The sequence below is a fragment of the Stenella coeruleoalba genome (genome assembly GCF_951394435.1).
Source record: "Stenella coeruleoalba genome assembly, chromosome: 10".
NCBI classification, from domain to species: domain Eukaryota; kingdom Metazoa; phylum Chordata; class Mammalia; order Artiodactyla; family Delphinidae; genus Stenella; species Stenella coeruleoalba.
The window spans coordinates 93,277,244-93,304,883 of NC_137156.1; the positions used below are offsets into that span (position 1 = coordinate 93,277,244).

Genomic DNA, 27,640 nt, shown 5'->3' on the forward strand with positions numbered 1-27,640 from the left:
GAGGGACGGCTGGGTCGTATGGTACGTCTATTTTTAGTTTTTTAAACAACCTCCAAACTGTTCTGCATAGTGACTGTATCAATTTACATTCCCACCAACAGTGCAAGAGGGTTCTCTTTTCTCCACATCCTCTCCAGCATTTATGGTTTGTAGATTTTTTGATGATGGCCATTCTGACTGGAGTGAGGTGATACCTCATTGTAGTTTTGATTTGCATTTCTCTAATGATTACCGATGTTCAGCATTCTTTCATGTGTTTGTTGGCAATCTGTACATCTTCTTTGGAGAAATGTCTATTTAGGTCTTCTGCCCATTTCTGGATTGGGTTGTTTGTTTTATTGATATTAAGCTGCATGAGCTGCTTGTAAATTTTGGAGATTATTCCTTCGTCATTTAATCCTTCATTTGCAAATTTTTTCTCCCATTCTGACGGTTGTCTTTTCTTCTTGTTTATGTTTTCCCTTGCTGTGAGAAAGCTTTTAAGTTTCATTAGGTCAAAGGATCTCACTGTGATTTATGTCAGTGTTCTGCCTATGTTTTCCTGTAAGAGTTTTATAGTATCTGGCCGTACATTTAGGTCTTTAATCCATTTGGAGTTTATTTTTGTGTATGGTGTTAAGGAGTGTTCTAATTTCATTATTTTACATGTAGCTGTCCAGTTTTCCCAGCACCACTTATTGAAGAGACTGTCTTTTCTCCATTGTATATTCTTGCCTCCTTCATCAAAAATAAGATGACCATATGTGTGTAGGTTTATCTCTGGGCTTTCTAGCCTGTTCCATTGATCTATACTTCTGTTTTTGTGCCAGTACCATACTGTCTTGATTACTGTAGATTTGTAGTATACTCTGAAGTCTGGGAGCCTGATTCCTCTAGCTCCATTTTTCTTTCTCAAGATTGCTTTGGCTATTTGGGGTCTCCCTAAGAATTTGTCCATTTCTTTCAGGTTCTCCATTTTATTGGCATACAGTTTCTTGTAGTGATCTCTCATGATCCTTTGTATTTCTGCAGTGTCAGTTGTTACTTCTGCTTTTTCATTTCTGATTCTATTGATTTGAGTCCTCTTCCTTTTTTTTCTTGATGAGTCTGGCTAATGGTTTCTCAATTTTGTTGATCTTCTCAAAGAACCAGCTTTTAGTTTTATTGATATTTGCTATCGTTTACTTCATTTCTTTTTCATTTATTTCTGATCTGATCTTTATGATTTCCTTCCTTCTGCTAACTTTGGGGTTTTTTGTTCTTCTTTCTATAATTGCTTTAGGTGTAAGGTTAGGTTGTTTACTTGAGATGTTTCTTGTTTCTTGAGGTAGGATTGTATTGCTATAATCTTCCCTCTTAGAACTGCTTTTGCTGCATCCCATAGGTTTGGGGTCGTCGTGTTTTCATTGTCATTTGTTTCTAGGTATTTTTGGATTTCCTCTTTGATTTCTTCAGTGATCTGTTGGTTATTAAGTAGTGTATTGTTTAGCCTCCATGTGTTTGTATTTGTACAGATTTTTTTCCTGTAATTGATATCTAGTCTCACAACGTTGTGGTTGGAAAAGATACTTGATATGATTTCAATTTTCTTAAATTTACCATGGCTAGATTTGTGACTCAAGATATGATTTATCCTGGAGAATGTTCCATAAGCACTTGAGTAGAAAGTGTATTCTGCTGTTTTTGGATGGAATATCCTATAAAAATCAATTAAGTCCATCTTGTTTAATGTATCATTTAAAGCTTGTGTTTCCTTATATATTTTCATTTCAGATGATCTGTCCACTGGTGAAAGTGAGGTGTTCACTTTCACTATGATTGTGTTACTGTTGATTTCCCGTTTTATAGCTGTTAGCATTTCCCTTATGTAGAGGTGCTCCTATGTTGGATTCATAAATATTTACAATTGTTATATCTTCTTCTTGGATTGATCCCTTGATCATTATATAGTGTCCTTCTTTGTCTCTTGTAATAGTCTTTATTTTAAAGTCTCTTTTGTCTGATATGAGAATTACTACTCCAGCTTTCTTTTGATTTCCATTTGCATGGAATACCTTTTTCTATCCCCTCACTTTCAGTCTGTATGTGTCCCTAGGTCTGAAGTGGGTCTCTTGTAGACAGCATGTATACGGGTCTTGTTTTTGTATCCATTCAGGCAGTCTATGTCTTTTGGTTGGAGCCTTTAATCCATTTACATTTAAGGTAGTTATCAACATACATGTTCTTATTACCATTTTCTTAATTGTTTTGGATTTCTTGTTCTAGGTCTTTTCCTTCTCTTGTGTTTCCTGCCTAGAGAAGTTCCTGTGGCATTTGGTGTAAAGCTGGTTTGGTGGTGCTAAATTCTCTTAGTTTCTTCTTGTCTGTAAAGGTTTTAATTTCTCTGTCAAATCTGAATGAGATCCTTGCTGGGTAGAGTAATCTTGGTTGTAGGTTTTTCCCTTTCATCACTTTGAATATGTCCTGCAACTCCCTTCTGGCCTGCAGAGTTTGTGCTGAAAGATCAGCTGTTAACCTTATGGGGATTCCCTTGTATGTTATTTGTTGTTTTTCCCTGCTGCTCTTAATATTTTTTCTTTGTATTTAATTTTTTAATTATTTATTTATTTATTTTTGCCTGCATTGGGTCTTCGTTGCTGTGCACAGGCTTTCTCTAGTTCTGGCGAGTGGGAGCTACTGTTTGTTGCGGTGCGCAGGCTTCTCATTGTGGTGACTTCTCTTGTTGCGGAGCACGGGCTCTAGGTGTGCAGGCTTAAGTAATTGTGGTACATGGGCTCAGTAGTTATGGCTTGCAGGCTCTAGAGCACAGGCTCAGTAGCTGTGGCATACAGGCTTAGTTGCTCCGTGGCATGTGGGATATTCCCAGACCAGGGCTCGAACCCATTTTCCCTGCATTGGCAGGCGGATTCTTAACCATTGTGCCACCAGGGAAGCCCCTGTATTTAATTTTTATAGTTTGATTAATATGTGTCTTCGCTTGTTTCTCCTTGAAAATATCCTGTATGGGACTCTATGCCCTTCCTGGACTTGATTGACTATTTCCTTTCCCATATTAGAGAAGTTTTCAACTATAATCTCTTCAAATATTTTCTCAATCTCTTTCTTTTTCTCTTCTTCTTCTGGGACCCCTATAATATAATTTGACTGTTGGTGTGTTTAATGTTGTCCCAGAGGTCTCTATGACTGTCCTCAATTCTTTTCATTCATTTTTCTATATTCTGCTCTGCAGTAGTTATTTCCACTATTTTATCTTCCAGGTCACTTATCTGTTCTTCTACCTCAGTTATTCTGCTATTGATTCCTTCTAGGGAATTTTTAATTTCATTTATTGTGTTGTTCATCACTGTTTGTTTGCTCTTTAGTTCTTCTAGGTTCTTGTTAAAAGTTTCTTGTATTTTCTCCATTCTACCAAGATTATGGATCATCCTGACTAACATTATTCTGAATTCTTTTTCAGGTAGACTGCCTATTTCCTCTTCATTTGTCTGGTCTGGTGGGTTTTTATCTTTCTCCTTCATCTGCTGTGTGTTCCTCTGTCTTCTCATTTTGCTTAACTTACTGTGTTTGAGGTCTCCTTTTTGCAGGCTGCAGGTTCGTAATTCCTGTTGTTTTGGGTGTCTGCCCCCAGTGGCTAAGGTTGGTTCAGTGGGTTGTGTAGGCTTCCTGGTGGAGGGGACTAGTGCCTGTGTTCTGGTGGATGAGGCTGGATCTTGTCTTTCTGGTGGGCAGGACCACGTTGGGTGGTGTGTTTTGGGGTGTCTGTGACCTTATTATGAATTTAGGCAGCCTCTCTCCTAGTGGGTGGTGTTGTGTTCCTGTCTTGCTAGTTGTTTGGCATAGGGTGTCCAGCACTGTAGCTTGCTGGTTGTTGAGTGGAGCTGGGTCTTAGCGTTGAGATGAAGATCTCTGGGAGAGCTTTCGCCACTTGATATTATGGGGAGCTGGGAGGTCTCTGGTGGACCAATGTCCTGATCTCAGCTCTCCCACCTCAGAGGCACAGGCCTGACACCCGGCCAGAGCAGCAAGACCCTGTCAGTCATACAGCTCAGAAGAAAAGGGAGAAAAAAAAGAAATAAATAAAATAAAATAAAATAAAGTTATTAAAATAAACAATAAAAAATCATTATTAAAAATTTTTTAATTAAAAAGTAATAAAAAAAAGAAAGGAGATAGCAACCAAACCAAAAAACAAATCCACCAATTATAACAAGAGCTAAAAACTATACTAAAAAAAAAAAAAAGGACAGACAGAACCCTAGGACAAATGGTAAAAGCAAAGCTATACAGACAAAATCACACAAACAAGCATACACATACACACTCACAAAAAGAGAAAAAGAAAAAAAAATATATATATATATATAAAAGGAGGAAGAGAGCAACCAAATCAATAAATAAATCTACCAATGATAATAAACTCTAAATACTAAACTAAGATAAACATAAAGCCAGGAAGAAATTAGATGCAGAAAGCAAACACGAAGTCCACAGTTGCTCCCAAAGTCCACCACCTCAACTTTGGGATGATTCGTTGTCTATTCCGGTGTTCCACAGATGCAGGGTACATCCAGTTCATTGTGGAGGTTTAATCCGCTGCTCCTGAGGCTGCTGGGAGAGATTTCCCTTTCTCTTCTTTGTTCGCACAGCTCCTGGGGTTCAGCTTTGGATTTGGACTCACCTCTGCGTGTAGGTCACCTGAGGGTGTCTGTTCTTCACCCAGACAGGACGGGGTTAAAGGAGCAGCTGATTAGGGGGCTCTGGCTCACTCAGGCCGGGGGGAAGGGAGGGGTACGGAAAGCGGGGCAAGCCTGCGGCGGCAAAGGCCAGTGTGACATTGCACCAGCCTGAGGCGCGCTGTGCATTCTCCTGGGCAAGTTGTCCCTGGATCACAGGATCCTGGCAGTGGCGGGCTGCACAGGCTTCCGGGAAGGGCGGTGTGGATAGTGACCTGTGTTTGCACACAGGCTTCTTGGCGGCTGCAGCAGCAGCCTTAGAGTCTCATGCCCGTCTCTGGTGTCTGCACTGACAGCCACGGCTCACACCCATCTCTGGAGCTCGGTTAGGGGGCACTCTGAATCCCCTCTCCTCGCACACCCTTAAGCAATGGTCTCTTGCCTCTTAGGCAAGTCCAGGCTTTTTCCTGGACTCTTCTGGCTAGCTGTGGGGCACTAGCCCCCTTCAGGCTGTGTTCACGCAGCCAACCCCAGTCCTCTCCCTGGGATCCGACGTCCGAAGCCTGAGCCTCAGCTCCCAACCCCGCCCACCCTGGCGGGTGAGCACATAAGCCTCTCAGTCTGGTGAGTGCTGGTCGGCACCGATCCTCTTCGTGGGAATCTCTCTGCTTTGCCCTCCGCAACCCTGTGGCTGCGCCCTCCTCCATGGCTCCGAAGCTTCCCACCTGTCCCCACCCCATCTCTGCCAGTGAAGGGGCTTCCTAGTGTGTGAAAACCTTTCCTCCTTCACAGTTCCCTCCCCTAGGTGCAGGTCCTGTCCCTGTTCTTTTGTCTCCATTTTTTCTTTTTTCTTTTTTCTTTTGCCCTCCCTAGGTACATGGGAAATTCTTGACTTTTGGGATGTCTGAGGTCTTCTGCCAGCCGTCTGGCACTGCCAGGCCCATAGCATACACAGGATCAACATTTATTTTACAAATAAGTTCACCTTTTCCTGAGGTTTCCATGGTTTCCAAAGCCCTCAGCACCTTGCGTGACCATCTTCTGGATAAACACCAATTTTAAATATAGTCTATCAGTGGGATATGCTTTTTCAGTGGGATATACTTTTAAAGAGAGAGAGAATCAGCCGTTGTCTTATGGGTTTTGCACAGGGGTCCGTAAGGGGAAAGGTACTATACTAGTTCTCAGGTACTATTTCGTGGCCCCCCTCAAACATTACTGAGAACTGAGGGGAGCCATTTCCCCTCCTGGGCCATGGCTGCCTCATCTACAAGAGGAAGGGTTTTTGCCTGAAGATTTTGGAAGCTCCCTCCATTCTAAACCTTCATTTTTGCATAAATTTTTCTTAATGCTGGATATCCCCTGAGCAGGACTCCCTACTAGATAGTCTGTCTTTGTCTCACCAAGGAGATTTTATGGCGCAAACGCCAACAGCTGGGAGGTAGGGGGGATGTGAGAATCATTTTTATTTCTTAATCCAAGACAGACCTCAAAAGACCCATGACTTGAAAAGACACTTAAGAACACCTTAAACAGATATTTGGAATCTGAGCCCCTGGGACCCCAACACACCTCACTCACACTCATTCTGATCAGGTGCCTTGTTTTGGAGCAGGCTGGAATAAAATATTGTGCCCTGTTATCTTATTATATTGGGTTCTCAGTTTCCAGGGTTAACATGCTTTGCTTCCTGAGCCTACACCACACACTGACTCCTAAGACAGGTGGACAACTACTCCTTTCAAAAACAGACATAAAATACGGTTGTCTGACCATGTTCCCTTCTTATCCAATCAGCCAGCCCTGGATCGCTCTTGCCAAAACTCTTCAGTTACTGTGAACCGACCTTAACCCTGTTGATTGGATCAGTGTTCTCGTGCCAAGGAAAAGCTGCCTTTCCAACATAAGACAGGTCATACCAGGTCTGAGCCCCTCAGCCCTCAAAAACTAATGCTCCCCCAGGTGATACCCAAATGGCATTCTTTCATTTTTCGACAAATGTTTATTAAGTGCTTATTAAGTGACAGTTACTAGGCTGGGGATATTGTGAATAATACAGAAGCATCCCCACCCACCATCACAGGACATATCAGGTAAAGCAAAGGGCATTCAACAAATACCTACACAAATAATTATAGGGGAGGTAAATGACATAAAAGGAAGGCACAAGAAGCCATAAGAACAAATAAATGGAAGCATCTAAATCTGGAATGTGGGACAACGGAAGGGCATTTCAAATGGACTTCCCAGAGTAAGCTTAGCTGAGTCCTGACCATGTAAAGCTGAAGGCGGATGGTCAACACATCCGGACATAGTAGGCCCTCCACCAGACACTGTGCTCTAGTTCATCCCAAGATGAGTTCTTCCTCACCTGCAAGGCTTCCCTAAAATGGCTCTTCCTCACACAGGCCTTCTCTGATCAACCTAGCAAATTCAGCTTTCCTGGCATCTACCCCAACTCCTCACCACTTCTCTTTATCACAGCACCTGCTGATGTACTTCCACTACAGAATAGGATGGACTTCATATACTCTCATTCTTTTCAAGAATTTTTAAACAGATGATATATGTGTTTTCATTTTTATTTCTCTATTAAAAAGTCATAAATCAGAAAAAAAAAAAAAAGACACCTCGGGCTTCCCTGATGGCGCAGTGGTTGAGAGTCCGCCTGCTGATGCAGGGGATGTGGGTTCGTGCCCTGGTCTGGAAAGATCCCACATGCCGCAGAGCGGCTGGGCCCGCGAGCCATGGCCGCTGAGCCTGCGCGTCCAGAGCCTGTGCTCCGCAACGGGAGAGGCCACAACAATGAGAGGCCCACATACCACAAAAAAACAAAACAAAACAATAAAAACACCTCATATCAGTTCAGAGTTGATGTCACTGTATCTCTTAGACTTTGCACAGCTAAAAGACAGGGAAGTTATGTTTCATCGCTGTATTCTCAGGAATAGCACAGTACCTAGAAGACAGCAGGACATTTCTGATGGTTTGCTAAACAAACAGCCCATATTTTATGCCAGAAAGCAAATCTTCAAACAGAGGGAGCTAGACTCATTTCTATCACTAGAAGAAGTCAAAAAACAGACCCCACTGATGGATGGCAGACAATCAAGGGGGCATGAATCCAAAAAAAAGATATGTTACTGTATATACCCAAAAGAATTGGAAGCAGGGACTCAGCCAGATACTTGTACACCAATGCTCATGGCAGCATTATTCACAATACACAAAAGCTGAAAACAACCCAAACATCCACTGACAGATGATTAAACAAAATGCGGTATACAGAAACACTGGAATATTATTCAGCCTTAAAAAGGAATGAAATTCTTTTTTTTATTGAAGTATAGTTGATTTACAAAGTTGTGTTAATTTCTACTGTACAGCAAAGTGATTCAGTTATACATATATATACATTCTTTTTTTATATTCATTTTCATTATGGTTTATCACAGAATAGTGAATACGTTTCCCTGTGCTAATCATCAGGACCTTGTTGCTTATCAAGAAATGAAATTCTGATACATGCTACAACACGAATGAACCTTGAAGACATTATGGTAAGTGAAATAAGCCAATCATAAAAGGACAAATATTGTATGATTCCATCTATGAGGCACTTAGAATAGAGTAATTAAAAGAGACACAAAGTAGAAAAAAGGTTACCAGGGGCTAGGGGAGGAGAGAATGAAAAATTATTGTTTAATGGTACAGAGTTTCTGTTTGGGATGGTGAACAAGCTCGGGAAAGGCACAGTGGTGATTGAGGGTTGCACAACATTGGGAATGTACATGATGTCAATGAATTACCCGTTTAAAAATAATTAAAATGATAAATTTTATGTTATATATATATTTTACCTCCCTCCCCCACCAAAAACAGATTTATCACTTGTATATTCCTCCAGTCAAGGACTCTGAGACAATCCAAGAGGCTTTATTCCACAATAGCAAATCCTTTGAAAATATCATTGTAATTTGGTAGAACACTTTATGTGGCATTTCCAATTCATGAAAATGGGCAAGAGTGAAGCAAAGAAGATTTAAATAAATTTTCAGTTAGGCCAGGCAAAGAGATAGTGCATTTGAAGAAACGAGAATAACAACATTTATTAAAAGGCTCTGTATGTGCTAGATATTGTACTACTAGGTGATTCTGTGTATATTATTTCATTTGGTCTTTACAATACTCTACTAGGTAGGCATTATTATGCCTTTAATCAACTGCAAGAAATTGATTAAACAAGTAAAATGTGATAAACCATAATGGAAAAGAATATGAAAAGCAATATATATATATATATATGTATATATGTATAACTGAATCACTTTGCTGGACAGCAGAAGTTAACACAACATTGTAAATCAAATATAATTCAATTAAAAAAAGTAAAATGCTAGTTACGACAAAGAAAAAAATAACCATAGTGCTATCCTAGCATGAAAGGGATGAATGAACAGAGCTACAAAATCACTACCAGCAGTAGGCAAGACAAAACTTCAGATCTGTACTCAACGAGGTTATCAGGTTGATTGCCTCAAAAAAAGTCAACTTTCTCCGCAGCATTATAACAGGACCCAGAGTTCCAATACTGAAGGGAAAAGAAAATGAACAGGTGTCAAACCCAAGATGACCCAGATATTGGAATTATCAGACAAAGACCAAAGCAGCTATTATAACCATCAGCTATGAGGTAAAGATGAATGCTCTTGAAATGAATGAAAAGACAGGCATTCATTCTCAACAGAGAAGCAGGAGCTATTTTTAAAAAGGAAACTTTAGAATTGCAAAATACAATATATGAAAATCAAAATTCACTGGACAGGCTCAAGAGCAGAATGAAAATGACAGAAAAAATAGGAAACTTGAAGACATATCAAAAGAAAGTACACAAACTAAGAATAGAGAAAAAAAATTTTTAAACAGTGAACAAAGCCTAAGGCATCTCTCGGATAATCAAAAGTCTAACATTCACGCATTGGTATCCCAAAATGAGAGGCGACATTGGTGTTGAAAAAATATTTGGAATCATGGCTAAAAACTCCCCCAAATATGGTTAAAGACACAAATTTACAGACACAAGTATCTCAACAAACCCCAAACAGGATAATCTCTAAGAAAACAATGTCCAAAAGCATAATCAAACTACTGCAGACAAAACAATTTTTAAATCTTGAAAGAAGCCAGGAAAAAAAAAATGACACAATACATATGAGAGAACAGTGATTCAAATGACTGTTATTAGAAACCACGTGAACAGAAAAGAGTGAAATATTTTTGAAGTGATGAAAGCAAAGAACTGTCAACCCAGGACTGTGTATCCAGTGAAAATAGCATTCAAGAATGAAGGTGAAATAAAGACATTTGCAGATGAAGAGAAACTAAGAGAATTCATCACCATAAGACTTGCTCTAAAACAAACACTAAAAGAAGTTTTTTAAGGTGAAGGGAAACATGGAACTTCAGGAATGAAGGAAGAGCAACAGAAATAGTTTGGGTAAATATAATAGATTGCTTTCTCCTTTAAATTATAAAACATATGTATGAGTGCTGCAAGCAAAAATTATATGCAGGCCACAACTACTGAGCCTGCGCTCTAGAGCCTGCAAGCCACAACTACTGAGCCTGCATGCCACAATTACTGAAGCCCGCACACCTAGAGCCTGTGCTTCACAACAAGAGAAGTCACCAGAGTAAGAAGCTCACGCGCTGAAATGAAGAGCAGCCCCTGCTCAATGCAACTGGAGAAAGCCTACACGCAGCAATAAAGACCCAATGCAGCCAAAAATAAATAAATAAAAACTTTTTAAAAAACATTAAAAAAATGCTTTTAAAGCCGAACTACTTAAAAAAAACACAAAAAACAAAAAACATGAGTGTTAAGAATAATCCAGAGATCGACCAGAGGACAGACAGCAGAAGCAAGAAGAACTACAATCCTGCAGCCTGTGGAACAAAAACCACATTCACACACACACAAAAAAAAACACATTCACAGAAAGATAGACAACATGAAAAGGCAGAGGGCTATGTACCAAATGAAGGAACAAGATAAAACCGCAGAAAAACGACTAAATGAAGTGGAGATAGGCAACCTTCCAGAAAAAGAACTCAGAATAATGATAGTGAAGATGATCCAGGACCTCAGAAAAACAATGGAGGCAAAGATCGAGAAGATGCAAGAAATATTTAACAAAGACCTAGAAGAATTAAAGAACAAACAAACAGAGATGAACAATACAATAAATGAAATGAAAACTACACTAGAAGGAATCAATAGCAGAATAACTGAGGCACAAGAATGGACAAGTGACCCTGAAGACAGAATGGTGGAATTCAGTGCTGTGGAACAGAATAAAGAAAAAAGAATGAAAAGAAATGAAGACAGCCTAAGAGACCTCTGGGACAACATTAAATGCAACAACATTCACATCATAGGGGTCCCAGAAGGAGAAGAGAGAGAAAGGACCCGAGAAAATATTTGAAGAGATTATAGTTGAAAACTTCCCTAACATGGGAAAGGAAATAGCCACCCAAGTCCAGGAAGCGCAGTGAGTCCCATACAGGATAAACCCAAGGAGAAACACGCCAAGACACATAGTAATGTAATTGGCAAAAATTAAAGACAAAGAAAAATTACTGAAAGCAGCAAGGGAAAAAGGACAAATAAAATACAAGGGAACACCCATAAGGTTAACAGCTGATTTCTCAGCAGAAACTCTACAAGCCAGAAGGGGGTGGCATGATATACTTAAAGTGATGATATGGAAGAACCTACAACCAAGATTACTCTACCCAGCAAGGATCTCATTCAGATTCGACAGAGAAATCAAAAGCTTTACAGGGCTTCCCTGGTGGCGCAGTGGTTGAGAGTCCACCTGCCAATGCAGGGGACATGGGTTTGTGCCCCAGTCCGGGAAGGTCCCACATGCCGCAGAGCGGCTGGGCCCGTGAGCCATGGCCGCTGGGCCTGCGCGTCCGGAGCCTGTGCTCCACAATGGGAGAGGCCACAACAGTGAGAGGCCCGCGTACCACAAAAAAAAAAAAAAAAAGAAAGCTTTACAGACAAGCAAAAGCTAAGAGAATTCAGCACCACCAAACCAGCTCTACAACAAAAGCTAAAGGAATTTCTCTAAGTGGGAAACACAAGAGAAGAAAACAACCTACAAAAACAAATGCAAAACAATTAAGAAAATGGTAATAGGAACATATATATTGATAATTACCTTAAACGTGAATGGATTAAATGCTCCAACCAAAAGACACAGGATTGCTGAATGGATACAAAAACAAGACCCATATATATGCTGTCTACAAGAGACCCACGTCAGACCTAGGGACACATTCAGACTGCAAGTGAGGGGATGGAAAAAGATATTCCATGCAAATGGAAATCAAAAGAAAGCTCAAGTAGCAATACTCATATCAGAAAAAATAGACTTTAAAATAAAGAATGTTACAAGAGACAAGGAAGGATACTACAAAATGATCAGGGGATCAATCCACGAAGAAGATATAACAATTATAAATATATATGCACCCAACATAGGAGAACCTGAATACATAAGGCAACTGCTAACAGCTATAAAAGAGGAAATCAACAGTAACACAATAATAGTGGGGGACTTTAACACCTCACTTACACCAATGGACAGATCATCCAAAATGAAAATAAATAAGGAAACAGGAGCTTTACATGACACAATAGACCAGATAGATTTAATTGATATTTATAGGATATTCCATCGAAAAACAGCAGATTACGCTTCCACCTCAAGTGCGCACGGAACATTCTCCAGGACAGATCCCATCTTGGGTCACAAATCAAGCCTCAGTAAATTTAAGAAAATTGAAATCATATCCAGCATCTTGTCTGACCACAACGCTATGAGATTAGAAATGAATTATAGGGGAAAAAATGTAAAAAAAAACAAACACATGGAGGCTAAACACTATGTTACTAAATAACCAAGAGATCACTGAAGAAATCAAAGAGGAAATCAAAAAATACAGAGAAACAAATGACAATGAAAACACGACATTCCAAAATCTACGGGATTCGGCAAAAGCAGTTCTAAGAGGAAAGTTTATAGCTGTACAAGCCTACCTCAAGAACCAAGAAAAATCTCAAAGAAATAATCTAACCTTGCACTTAAAGGAACTAGAGAAAGAAGGACAAACAAAACCCAAAGTTAGCAGAAGGAAAGAAATCATAAAGATCAGAGCGGAAATAAATGACATAGAAACAAAGAAAACAATAGCAAAGATCAATAAAACTAAAAGCTGGTTCTTTGAGGAGATAACCAAATTGATAAACCATTAGCCAGACTCATGAAGAAAAAGAGGGAGAGGACTCAAATCAATAAAATTAGAAATGAAAAAGAAGCTACAACAGACACCGCAGAAATACAAAGCATCCTAAGAGACTATTACAAGCAACTCTATGCCAATAAAATGGACAATCTGGAAGAAATGGACAAATTCTTAGAAAGGTATAACGTTCCAAGACTGAACCAGGAAGAAATAGAAAATATGAACAGACCAATCACAAGTAATGAAATTGAAACTGTGATTCAAAGTCTTCCAGCAAACAAAAGTCCAGGCCCAGATGGCTTCACAGGCGAATTCTACCAAACATTTAGAGAAGAGCTAACACCCACCCTTCTGAAGCTCTTCCAAAAAATTGCAGAGGAAGGAACACTCCCAAACTCATTCTATGAGGCCACCATCACCCTGATACCAAAACCACACAAAGATACTACAAAAAAAGAAAACTACAGACCAATATCACTCATGAATATAGATGCAAAAATGCTCAACAAAATACTAGCAAACAGAATCCAACAGCACATTAAAAGGATCATACATCATGATCAAGTGGGATTTATCCCAGGGATGCAAGGATTCTTCAATATACGCAAATCAATCAATGTGATACACCATATTAACAAATTGAAGAATAAAAACCATATGGTCATCTCAATAGATGCAGAAAAATCTTTTGACAAAATTCCACACCCATTTATGATAAAAACTCTCCAGAAAGTGGGCATAGAGGGAATCTACCTCAACATAATAAAGGCCATATACGACAAACCCACGGCAAACATCATTCTCAATGGTGAAAAACTGAAAGCACTTCCTATGAGATCAGGAACAAGACAAGGATGTCCACTCTCACCACTATTATTCAACATAGTTTTGGAAGTCCTAGCCACGGCAATCAGAGAAGTAAAAGAAATAAAAGGAATACAAATTGGAAAAGAAGAGGTAAAACTGTCACTGTTGGCAGATGACATGATACTATACATAGAGAATCCTAAAGATGCCACCAGAAAACTACTACAGCTAATCAGTGAATTCAGTAAAGTTGAAGGATACAAAATTATTGCATAGAAATCTCCTGCATTCCTATACACTAATGATGAAATATCTGAAAGGGAAATTAAGGCAACACTCCCATTTACCATTGCAACAAAAAGAACAAAATACCTAGGAATAAAGCTACCTAGGGAGACAAAAGACCTGTATGCAGAAAACTGTAAGACACTGATGAAAGAAATTAAAGATGATACCAACAGATGCACAGATATACCATGTTTTTGGATTGGAAGAATCAATATTGTGAAAATGACTATACTACCCAAAGTAATCTACAGATTCAATGCAATCCCTATCAAATTACCAATGGCATTTTTTATGGAACCAGAACAAAAAACCTTAAAATTTGTATGGAGATACAAAAAACCCCGAATAGCCAAAGCAGTCTTTAGGGAAAAAAATGGAGCTGGAGGAATAAGACTCCCTGAGTTCAGACTATACTACAAAGCTTCAGTAATCAAGACAATATGGTACTGGCACAAAAACAGAAACACAGATCAATGGAACAAGATGGAAAGCCCAGAGATAAACCCACGCACATATGGTAAACTAATCTATGACAAAGGAGGCAAAGATATAAAATGGAGAAAAGACAGTCTCTTCAATAAGTGGTGCTGAGAAAACTGGATAGCTACATGTAAAAGAATGCAATTAGACACTCCCTAACACCATACACAAAAATAAACTCAAAACGGATTAGAGACATAAATGTAACACTGGACACTATCAAACTCTTAGAGGAAAACATAGGCAGAACACTCTTTGACATAAATCACAGCAAGATCTTTTTTGATCCACCTCCTAGAGTAATGAAAATAAAAACAAAAATAAACAAATGGGACCTAATGAAACTTCAAAGCTTTTGCACAGCAAAGGAAACCATAAACAAGATGAAAAGACAACCCTCAGAATGGGAGAACATATTTGCAAACGAATCAATGGGCAAAGGATTAATCTCCAAAATATATAAACAGCTCATGCAGCTCAATATTAAAAAAACAAACAACCCAATCAAAAAATGGGCAGAAGGCCTAAATAGACATTTCTCCACGGAAGACATACATATGGCAAGAAGCACATGAAAGCTGCTCAACATCACTAATTATTAGAGAAATGCAAATCAAAACTACAATGAGGTATCACCTTATACTAGTTAGAATGGGCTTCATTAGAAAATCTACAAACAACAAATGCTGGAGAGGGTGTGGAGAAAAGGGTACCCTCTTGCACTGTTGGTGGGAATGTAAACTGATACAGCCACTATGGAGAACAGTATGGAGGGTTCCTTAAAAAACTAAAAATAGAATTACCATATGATCCAGCAATCCCACTACTGGGCATATACCCAGAGAAAACCATAATTCAAAAAGACACATGAATCCCAATGTTCATTGCAGCACTATGTACAATAGCCAGGTCATTGGAAGCAACCTAAATGCCCCTCGACAGACGAATGGATACAGAAGATGTGGTACATATATACAATGGAATATTACTCGGCCATAAAAAGGAATGAAATTGGGTAATGTGTAGAGACGTGAATGGATCTAGAGACTGTCATACAGAGTGAAGTAAGTCAGAAAGAGAAAAACAAATATCGTATATTAATGCATATATGTGGAACCTTGAGAAATGGTACAGACGAACCAGTTTTCGGGGCAGAAATTGAAACACAGATGTAGAGAACAAACATATGGACACCACGGGGGGAAAGCCGCAGGGGGGTGAGGGTCGTGGTGTGATGAATTGGGCGATTGGGATTGACATGTATACACTGATGTGTATAAAACTGATGACTAATAAGAACCTGCTGTATAAAAATAAAAATTAAAAAAAAGACAACATTCTTTTCTCCCTCCCCAAAAAAAGAATAATCCAGGGAATTCCCAGGCGGTCCAGTGGTTAGGACTCTGCACTTCCACTGCAGGGGGCACAGGTTCGATCCCTGGTCAGGGAACTAAGATCCCACATGCCGCATGGCGTGGCCTAAAAAATAAATTAAAAAAAAAAAGAATAATCCAGATTTGTTTTAAAAACACCACTCCTCAGACCCAGGAAGCCCAATAAAACTCAAGCAGGAAAAATGAAAGAAATCAACACCTAGACATACCATAGTGAAACTGTAGAATAGTAAAGACAGGAGACAGTTTTAAAAGCAGGCAGAGCCCAATCACCTACAGGGGAAGAGCAATAGATGTTCCTGATGGCTGACTTTTGAATGGCAACAACAAAAGCCAGAAGACAGTGAAATAAGCCCTACGGTGTACTGACAGGAAATAACTGCCAACCTAAAATTTTTACTTGGTGAAAATATCTTTCAGTAATGAAGCAAAATAAAGATATTTTAAGACAATTAATAACAAAAACATTTACCAAAGGATATCCTTTAAGCAGAAGAGACATTGTTTTTTTACACATTTTTTTTTTTTACTCAAGAAAGAAGAAAAAGAAGCAGCAGCCTTGGTAATTCTGAATCCTCACTGAAATTGGCTTTCAATTGAAAATAACATCTCAAAATAGCCTCCCATCCTCCTTTATGGAGGACACTTATTCAGGAATTTGTTTCCTTAAACTGTTAACAACTTTGAAAGTACAAAATTACAAACCAATAGGTGATCATTGTTTCTCAGGATTCCATCAAGAGAAACTGTTTTCTCCTACCCCACAGCCATTCCTCTGTCAAAGATTTATGAGATACATTAATGACACAAGTAAAAAAATGAAACATACTTTTTAGAAATTAAATATTTTAAATACCATCCTTTTCAACAATAAGTTTTCTAGGGTAAAATACCCCCAAACCAACAAAATCAACAACACGACAACCTTAATCCTTTCTAGGATTTGATATCTATAGCTTTTAAGACCCTGTTTCAAATTCAGCATCCAAAGAATAATCACGAATAAGAAAATTCCAGCATGCACATGTACTCTATTTTTAACCATTAAATTCACAGTTTATCTTTACAAGCAAACCCTGAGAGCCAGATCCATGTTTTGCCTCAAAACTGTATACATTAAAAAACAGGGCTTCCCTGGTGGCGCAGTGGTTGAGAGTCCGCCTGCCGATGCAGGGTACACGGGCTCGTGTCCCGGTCTGGGAAGATCCCACATGCCGCTGAGCGGCTGGGCCCGTGAGCCATGGCCGCTGAGCCTGCGCTTCCAGAGCCTGTGCTCCACAACGGGAGAGGCCACAACAGTGAGAGGCCCGCGTACGGAAAAGAAAAAAAAAAAAAAACAAGACAGAGCAACTAGATAACCACTGGATACCACCACCAAAAACCCAAGAACAACATGCAGAGTCAATCTATGTGACAGGGTACTTAATCAAAGCCAGAATACAAGTACGTGAGGAAAAACTGCCAATAGCCATACAACCTGCATGATGCCTATGGCTGGGCAGGAGAAAGCAGAAGAAACAGCAAGTCATCAGAGATGTGACGAGGAAAATCCCAAAGTAGCCAATGGGTATCACCGGAAAGCAGAGAATTACAGTGTGAGAAAGCACTGAAAACGGGAAGGAATTCTGCCCACTCTGCTGGTGAGTGTATGTAAGGGGCCCGCAGTGAGAGAGTATAAAGGCCTTCGAACAGTCTTGCCCTATGAATTCTTTACACTGACCTGCCAGGGTTCCCTTCCAGAAAAGAGACCCACCAAGGAGAAACCTCAGAGAATGAAATCAAACTCCAGAAAACAAGGGACAAGAGAGAAAAGGAGAAGGAGTGGAGGGGGAGAGATGCCGGCAATCTGAGGAAGCAGGACTTTTTTTTTTTTTTTTTTGGACGCAGGGCATGTGGGATCTTAGTTCCCCAACCAGGGATCGAACTTGTGCCCCCTGCAGTGGAAGCACGGAGTCTTAACCACTGGACGACCAGGGAAGTCCCAGGAGGCCATATTTTTGAAGCCTACATGAGTACAACTGAAGAAAGAGTTCTGTGAAGTTACAGAAGCTACCCTGGGCCACGCCTCCTTCTAAAGGTTAAGTCATGCTCAAAATAAGCCTGCAGCTGGCCATTTCAACATGAGGTCAGGGGGCTTTCCTGGTGGCGCAGTGGTTGAGGGTCCGCCTGCCGATGCAGGGAACGCGGGTTCGTGCCCCGGTCCGGGAGGATCCCACATGCCGCGGAGTGGCTGGGCCCGTGGGCCGTGGCCGCTGGGCCTGAGCGTCCAGAGCCTGTGCTCCGCGGCGGGAGAGGCCACAGCGGTGAGAGGCCCGCGTACCGCAAAAAAAAAAAAAAAAAAATGAGGTCAGCGGAATTAAGAAAATGATTCATGAGAATAAATCAGAATCAGCAAACTCAGATGAGGTAGAGAACTCAAGAAACAACTAAAACAAAAGAAAAAGTCAGTTCAGAAATGAATACAAGAATACTTAAGAGAGAAAGAAGATGAAAAGGAAGAATTTAATTTAAAAAAAAGAGATAGAAATATTCAAAAGTGATAAACACTGAAAATGAATCCTACAAACAGATATATTAAGAATTCCTAAAGAAGAAAAAAAAAGTAAGGGCACAGAAAAAAATAGCAAAAACTTGAAGAAAAATTTCCTGAAATTAGAAAAAAAATTTTTGAAGCTACATATTAAAAGAACACACCCCATACCTGAGAATACTGACCCACAAAGAAACACCAAGATATATTCTGGTAAAATCACTAGATACTAAAGAAAAAGAAAAAAAAAATCCTTGGGTATCTAGGCAGAAACAACAAGTAGCTTTCAAGGGAAAGAAAATTTGACTATCATCAGTCTTTCAACAGTAATGCCTATTCCAAGAGAAAACAAAATAACATATATAAGATACTCAAGAAAAACAAAAGTGAACCAGATTTCACATCCAGCAAAATTGACTTCAAAGTCTAACGGGCAATAACAAACTGTCAACAATATGCAAAAACTAGGCAATACTGTCCCCAAGACCATTTCCTTAAGAATCTAGAAGAGAAAAAGCTTCATTAATCCAAATGACTAGAGAGACATTGAACATAGAAAGCATTAAACATATAGTTACTTGTGGAAGTGAGTACTCTATGTAATGGACACATGCTCTGATAATACAGAAATAGTACAACAATTTTAAAACTGGGAGAGAAACAGGAAATGCAAATGTAAAAGCTATTTTTTTTTTTTTGACCTGGTCTCAGTAATTCCATTGGTGATGGTAGCATTAGTCTTGTTATTTTGAGACTGCCATGTATAAGAGCTGGGATAAAATAAATGAGTAATTATAGGTTATTCTGATTCTATCATCCCCTGTGTCCTTGAGAACCAGGATTCTTGATGTGGAAGGAAGAAGATACAGGTAATACAAAAACCGGCTAAGTTATAAACCCTAACCTAGAAACATCGGTATGAACTCATAGAGCATTTTATCATAGCTCTGCCCACTGAAGAGGCCTAGAAACAATGACCAACCTTAGGCAGTGAGCACACCTAGAACCTAGACAGGGTCCTGGAATACTATTTTCTACTAAAAGGTGCTAGTGTTTCTTAAATAAATGGCTGATTCCAGGCCAGGGGGTCATTACAGAAAGCAAGGAAGCACTGACGACTAGGGTTACTCCAAAAGGACTCAGGACAGTTGCTTAAGGCTCGGGGTGGGAATGAGGAGGGACTGCAAATGGGCACATGGTTCCTTTTGGGCTGGTGGATATGTTTTGCACTGGGATGGTGGTGACGGCTGCACGACTCTATAAATGCACCAGAAAAAGCTGAATAAATTGTGCACTTAAATGGTGAATTCTGTGGGATAATAAATATCTCAATAAAGCTGTTTTAAAAAGAGAAGAAAAAAAGAACTCACAAGAACTTAAAGAGGCACTCAATACCCCAAAATAGGAAAATTTGACATTCAAAAGGTATCATGATTCCAAGTGAACAAAACCCGCAAAATATTTTTAAATCCATAGGTTCATGAAGATAATTTTTTAATCCGGTGATTATACAAATCTACATTTGTGATAAAACTGCATACAACTAAATACACACATACAAATGAATACATATAAAACTGCTAAAACCAGACAAAGGTAAGTGGGTTGTGTCAATTGTCAGTTTCCTGGTTGTAAAGCTGTACTATAGTTATACAAGATGTTATCATTGAAGGAAACTGGGGGGAAGGTACACAGGATCTCTGTATTATTTCTTACAACTGCATGTAATTTACAATATTCTTTAAATGTTTAATTTTTTAAAAAAGAAACCTAATTGGTCACTTAAAAAAAAAAAAGAAAAGAGCAGACGAGGCAATCAGCTCTTTATAAAAGTATCTCAATTAATAAATGAAAAAAAACCTATTAGATTATCAGAATCTTCCCACTCCCAGTGAATTAATGGGTCTAGGCACTGAGCACTAACAGCAGGTAACATCACAAAAAGAGGAAGAAGAAGACATTAGGTGCCTCGTAGTGAAAGAACACGTCACTATCTGAGGTCTTGCCACAGGGTCCAAACATGAGTCTGATCAGGCCTGGCGATCCAGCTACCAACTTGCAGGACAGAGAGGAAAGGTGAGCTGTACTGGGACAGTGCAGGCAGCAAAATTCAGACTGTGGGAAAGCCTACCGCTAAAACAACCTGGATTCTTCCACAGATAAATTGTTAGGGAAAAAAAGGGGGGCAAGGGCCAGGGGCTGGGGAGGAGCAGAGTAATGGAAGGGAAATCCATTGATTAAAAGAGTCTTAAAAGACACAAATTTCCTTTAAATAGACAAGAATAAACATTGGTAGTCTTGAGAGGCACACCTCGCAATATTACTATAAAGAAAGGCAGGGAAGCATCTACTTTAAAAAGCAAGACAGTGGTTACTTCAGGGACAGAGGGGGTGATGATAAGAATGTGGCTCGTGGATGGGATCGCTGGGGCAGGGAGCAAAATCCTAATTCTTGACTTAAGGGAAGGTTACGATCATGTTTGTTTAAAAATAACACAGTAAAGCTACACATTTGCTTTGCCTGATGTTCTGTATTTGACTTTTCTTTTACAATAAAAAGGCTTTTTCTAATAAGGAAAAGTTATATCACTAGTGTTACCTATCATAAGAGAACATTTATGACATTTAAAATAATGACATTTATTTTAAATAATTATATGAAACATTTAAAATAATTATACGATAGTAAACATGTAAAACAACTATGTGAAAGTAACCAATCTTATAAAATAATCACATTTAAAATGTACATACAGATGAACCTATTTGCAAAACAGAAATAGAGACACGGATGTAGGCAACAAACATATGGACACCAAGGGGGGAAAGGGAGGGTGGGATGAATTGGGAGATTGGGATTGACATATATACACTACTATGTATAAAATAGATAGCTAATGATAACCTACGGTATAGCACAGGGAGCTCTACTCAATGCTGTCTGGAGATCTAAATAGGAAGGAAATCCAAAAAAGAGGCGATATATGTATACGTGTAGCTGATTCACTTGGCTGTACAGCAGAAACTAACACAACATTGTAAGGCAACCATACTCCAACAAAAATTTTAGAAGTAAATAAAATGTACACAAACATAAACCGTATTATTAAATTCCAGCCAGCCACTGAAGCCTGAGGAAGGTTCTGAGGCCTATTTTCTGTGTTAGAAAGGAGATTAACAAGTGCCGCTGAGTGTTAGTGACATGCCAGCGCTCAAATGAGACTTTCTTCTCAACTTAATCAGGCCTTGAAAGAGCCCTGAGACAATGTGATTCAGGATTCTCTTACGTTTGGCCATGTACCAGCTTAAGTCACCTGCTTCACTTCAAGTCACCTCATGGACCATCTCCTATCGTACACTTCTGGAAACACTGGGTTAAAAACAGGTCTGGTGCATTAGGGTGGGCCAAGACCTAAAAACAAAAACTTAGCTCTCTCGGATCACCAACAGATTCATTTCACTTGTTCCAACCCTTTCTAAACATGCTTAAAAGGTCTGCTTTTCCATTATGAGCATTTAAGCAAGAGACCAACACTACGACCCGGTAAGAGCTGCTTATCTTCATCCTAGTTACCAGCACACACACTTCACTATGGACTTAAGAGGGCACCGTCAGAGCCCAGTAATCCTCTGCCTCTGCCTTTATGCCTAATGTGCTCAGAGGTTCTCAAGTGACAGGAGGCCTTGTATCGGAAAGCACAAATTACAAAAATAAGTGCAAAGGCCCTCCCCCAGCTGAACTCCCCATCATAAAACAAGGCACCACATCCTGAGCTACTGGCTCATCAGCACTAAGCAAATCTGACCTTTGTCAAAGCCCTTTTAAAAAAACGGCGGGGGGGGTAATCAGGTTATATAATAGACTTATAACATAAACTTGTAGCAAGCAAAGAAAGCTCTGAAATTCAGATGGAATTCAGTCATGTTTTTAAAACATTTTTCTAAAATACATACATAAAAGTGGCTTGATTCTCCTATAAACGACTTGAGAGCAAATCTGCTTCTACCTCATCTTCCCCCCCCCCAAGTTTTGCTACAAGTTTGAAGAGAAAGCAAACCCGAGCCAGGAATGTTTAATTTTTCTGGCACTGCTGCTCACCAGAGAATAGCGACCCCAACACATAAAGATGAGATTCAGGCAGGAGCTGAAAGGGAACTTGTATAACAAAGGAAGATTAGTGCTGAATTCCTGCCTTCGATGTCTGTATCTTAATCAGTCTCCCTTGGGTCAGCTGACCCCATTTCCTTTCCTCTCTTCCCACCTCCTGCTTCTTCTGTGTCCTCAGCCATCCTTGTTTTGTGAACCCTCAGCTTCCCAGCTTACCCACACTCCTTTCCTTGTATATTTTGCTTTCTCATGAGACATGTGAGTAGACAAATTCTCAAATATACACAAGCCTACTAAAATGTCTGGAACAGAAATCCCAAGTTCCACTCACCACACAGGGGCTTATGGAGACCTAGTGCAGTCTCCATGATTTCCCTGGATCCCTTTATGAGAGAAGGTACACCCTGGATGGTAAGGACCAGGTCCTGGGCTCAATTTCCTGTGTACATCCACAGCAAAGGGCCCCTTTCATAACTACTACTCTGATCAAGTGAATTCAGGAATGTTTAAATAGGAAGCTCTCTCTCCATACCAGAACCTGATGAGACCAAGACTTTAAGAATAGAAGTAAAAAACATGCACATTTAACCCTCCATTCTAGAAATGGCTATGAGCAAAAGAAACCCAGAAGTGTCTAAAGCCCAGCTGAGCTCCACTTATACTCAGGTGCACAAGACAGAAGCTCACGTCAGACCTAACACTTCAGATACTGTCCCAGGTTTGTGCCATTTTCCTCAAGATAAGGTGCCCTGGTCCCATAGGCCTGTTCTACGGGCAAATCTATAGCAGGAAAATGGTGAGGCGTTTATTTTTTTTGGGGGGGGGGGTGGCGGGGCTGGTAGTTTGGATTTTTCACCCAAGCCCTTTCCAATGAGCAATAGAGAAATATGAGAGCCTGTTTAAACATTACTTACTGCCTGTTGGATATCAGACTTCACTTGCTCACTCAACATGCCTTCAAAGACAAAGGAGTCACCAAACTTCTCAGCCTAAAGGAAAGGAAGGAAATAAAAATCCAGAAAAGGTTGTAGTAACATATTTCACATGTGCCATTTTCTCTGTACGCTACTAAAGGGGTTCTTCTTGTCCCAATGAACTTAGATTTGTCTTCTAACCTCCCAAATGACCTAAAAGCATGTGGCTTCCTGTTAAAACAGGTTACTGTCACATAGAGAGACCATTTTTATTTAAGGCTCATTTAGCTGATAAGAATGCAGACTGGAAGAGATTAGCTACTGAGACTGTGATTGTTTCTGTTGATGGAAACACATCTCCCCAAGTATTACAAATGACTTTGGAAAATAACAGGATTCTTTACATGTCAGATTACATAATCAACCTTTGTCCTTTGTTCTGCTCCTGGAACCTAGCTAAAAGAAGTAAATGGCACTGTTTGTTGATATTCTGACACACTCCACTGAGGTGTCCACTGTGCTTATACATCTCAAGTGGCCAATTCAAACACCAGATGGAAATCTGTATTTTAATCATTTTTATTTACCATTACTGTCTCAAGTCCATATCTACCTGGTTTTCTTTGTTGCATATGACCCCAGTTCTGGAAACACCCAATGTAGTCTCTTGGTCTCCATGATTCTACTCTTCTAGTTTTCTTCCTCCATTTCAGACTCCTTCTCATCTCCTGAAATACATGGGCACTTCTTCTTGCCCCTAAGACACTGTTCCTCCCCAGCAGTCTGCCCTGGCTCTCTGCTCTTCTTACTCTACACCAGTGGCCCTCAGGCTTTGTGCAGTTGAGATCACCTGGCCAGCTTGTTATAGCTACACAGCACTGCTCCCCAAGCCCAGAGGTTCTGATTCTGTAGGTCTGGGGTGAGGCCAAGGAACCTGCCCATGTGAACAGATAAGCTGGTGATTCTAACACAGGTGGTCTAAGAGATCACACGATGAGATACACCGACCTGCTGCTGGACAAACTCTTGAAATCCCATGATTTTAACCACCACCGGCATTTCAAATGATGTTCGTATCTCCACCTCCAGTCCTCTCCTCTCCTCACCACATGATATTAACGGCCTACTAGATCCCTGTATTTCCAGCTTTATGAGCACCTCAAACTCCTTTTGCTGATTAGAGCTCATCATCTTTTCTCCACCCCAGCTCTTATTTCTGCATTCCCTTGTAGCATCACCATGCCTGAGAACCCAGACCATTCCTTCACTCAACAACATGTACCAAACACCTATCAGAAGCCTGGCTTTGGGCTAAATGACAGAGATACAAGGTCAATATTACAGAGGCATGGTCTCTGTCCTGAAAGCACTCACATATGTGGTCACAAACAAAAGTCAAGTCAAACAAAGAAAGGAAGAATATAATTACAACTTTACTTGACCCTGTAAGGCAGAGAGTATAGAGAGAAGCCTCCTTTTGATAGGGTGGGCAGAGGAAGCCTCCCTGAGAGGGATATTTAAGCTGAGATGACTCGAGAATGAGAAGGAGCCAGCCATGCAAAAGGGGGACAGGCAACGGGGTCAGGAAATTCCAAGCAGGGGGAAAGTATGGGCTGCACCCCCAAGATGGGAACGAGTGTCAAGTCTGCAAGGAATAGAAACAAGAACAGCAGGGCTAGAACATGGTGAGCAAGGGAAATGTGATATAAAATGAAGTTGGAGAAATGGAAGAAAAGAAACATGAATGCCATAATAATATGAAGTATTTTATCCAAAGCAGGGGTTTTAACCCTTTTTGTGCCCTGGACCCCTTTGGCAGTATGGTGAAGCTTAAGGATCTCCTTCTCAGAATGAAATGTTTAAGTGTATAAAATAAAATCAATACAATTACAAAGAAAACTAGTTATATCGAAATATTAGTAAAACAAATTTGTGCTATAGTAACATATACATATATGTTATATATATCTATACATTAAATATAAATATGTATAAATAATACATTAAATAAGATCTAGTGGCAGGCCTCATAATTATCATTTCTAAAGTGAGGATGAATACAAACAATATTTTATGATCTCTGCAACAACAATAATGGGATACAAATTGTCTGTGATTTCTATTGGTGATAAAGTCATAGGCACTGCTGCCACTACTGTGGTATGTTGTCTATTCCTAACTGAAGGAAATGCTGAACTTCAGTTAGAGGGTAATAGAAATCCAGATGCAGTATTTCCCCATCCATGCTCCTAGATGCCCTAAACTCTGCTTAGTCTATCTAGTCTTGATGGGAACCCTAGTCTAAGGGAAGCTTCTTGCCTTAGAAGCCCACTTCTAACTTCATCAGACTACTGAGGAACCTGACCTGAGAGTATCCTCATGAAACAAAAGGAACAGCAACTTCTTACTACAAATAGGTACAAAAAGACAACTACTTTGTATATTTTAAGAAATTCCAAAGAAATGCAAAATCAAATTTGGATGCTGTTTTGCTTTCAGCATTCGCTCTGAAATTTTTTTTTTAAAGAAAGGAAGATGTTCTGGCCTGGAAAAAAACAAAAACAAGGACAGGGACTCCACAAACTGAAGGCAAGGGTAGGGTAGAGTCCTTTGGTAAGAAAAAAATGGGAAACCTACATAACAAGGATATTTTAGACACTCACAGAAACTTTCATAAACTAGAAAGCCTCTCTCTTCCTATTCCCGTTTAGGACAAACATCCACTTGCAGAACCTTGCTCTGTGATTCAGTGACCACAGGATAAAGCCTGGAACTGCCAAAGGAAAGCTTATGAGTCGTCAGGCACTGGAATAAAACCACAAAAATGAAAAGCTGCACTTCTGCATCTATTACTTCTGAATTATGCAATGCTTCTGGAACACCCAAACTATAAAGTTTTGAGAGGGAGAAGTGGCCTTACTTTACATGCTATCATCTCAAAAAGCCTGAGAGGACAGTGACGCTCTTTGGAAGATTAAAGCACTGACACACTAGAGCATAACGGTTAAGAAGACAGCTCCTGGGGTCACACTGGCCAGGCCTGAATCCCAGCTCCGCCACTAACCAGCTGTGGGACTCGGGGCAAATCACTTTGCTAATTCCCAGTTTGCCACCTGAAAACTAAGCTGCCTCACTGGGTTGCTATGAGAACAAAAATTACATGAAATATACAGAAAATGCCTGTCAAAGCACTGGGCACATAGGAAAAAGCGGTCAACTGATAAAGTTCTTCCTCCCCATTCCAACCCCATTACCTCTGTCAAATAGCCAGTTGAGTTCACAAACTTCTCAAATTCAGCATTACTGACTTCATAGGCATCCATGTAAAAGGCATCAATAGCAACTCTCCTCGCAGGTGCTTCCCCATCCTGCTTTATCTGAGGATCATCTGTGCCCATTGTAAATACTCCGGCAGGGATGGGGACCATCTGCAGCAAAAGGGGAAACACGGGAAGTCAGGCCGTCACCGCCAGAGTGAACCTGGGTCAAGTGTAGAGCGCCAGCACACAGTAAGCACCCAACAGCGAGCCAACCTCCGCCACAAAAGCCACTGTGAAGTAAGTAAAATCATGGCGTACTCCAATGAATGATTAGTCACAAAAAGAAGTGAAAATTCTTTAGGGTAGTGATTTCTTTAGGAAAAACACTACATAATACACATCTGCACACGCCATGGAAACAGGTCTGGAGCAACAGTCACCAAGCTGCTAATGGCTGCAGTGCAGAGGCAGGGAGAATATTCCACTTCTTTATACATTTGTGCATTTTTGTCCTTTATTATGTCCATATTTCTTTTAAATTATTTTTAAAAGCAAATATAAAAATGCCAAATACAATATTTTTTTTTAACTTTTTTTTTTTTTTTTGGCCACATGGCATGTGGGATCTTAGTTCCCCGACCAGGGCAACCCGCGCCCCCTGCAGTGGAAGCGCAGTCTTAACCACTGGACCACCAGGGAAGTCCCCATATATAATATATTAAAAAACCCACTGAGTGAATCTAGGTTCCCAATGATAATGGAAAAGACAAATCATTGAAATGGAAAATCTAAAAGGTTTACTAGAGGACCATGTCTTGTCCTTATTTAATACCTTATTAAAACTCTAATTGTTCCTATCTACTGTTTCACATAACCTCTAAACACCAAGAGGGT

The 27,640-nt window shown here is 40.0% G+C and overlaps 1 protein-coding gene across 2 annotated transcripts in view; it reads right to left on the bottom strand.

Moving 5' to 3' along the window:
- SUMF1 (sulfatase modifying factor 1) overlaps window positions 1-27,640 on the bottom strand; it is a 106,140-nt gene that overhangs the window by 70,119 nt on the left and 8,381 nt on the right. The window contains exons 2-3 of one of the 2 annotated variants that reach the window (XM_079934818.1): window positions 26,741-26,914; window positions 23,487-23,561 (exon numbers count right to left, since the gene is read on the bottom strand). In XM_079934818.1, coding sequence (XP_079790944.1) covers window positions 23,487-23,561; window positions 26,741-26,914 — 249 coding nt within the window. The remainder of the gene's footprint in view (window positions 1-23,486; window positions 23,562-26,740; window positions 26,915-27,640) is intronic. The other variant, XM_079934819.1, reaches the window with a different exon arrangement.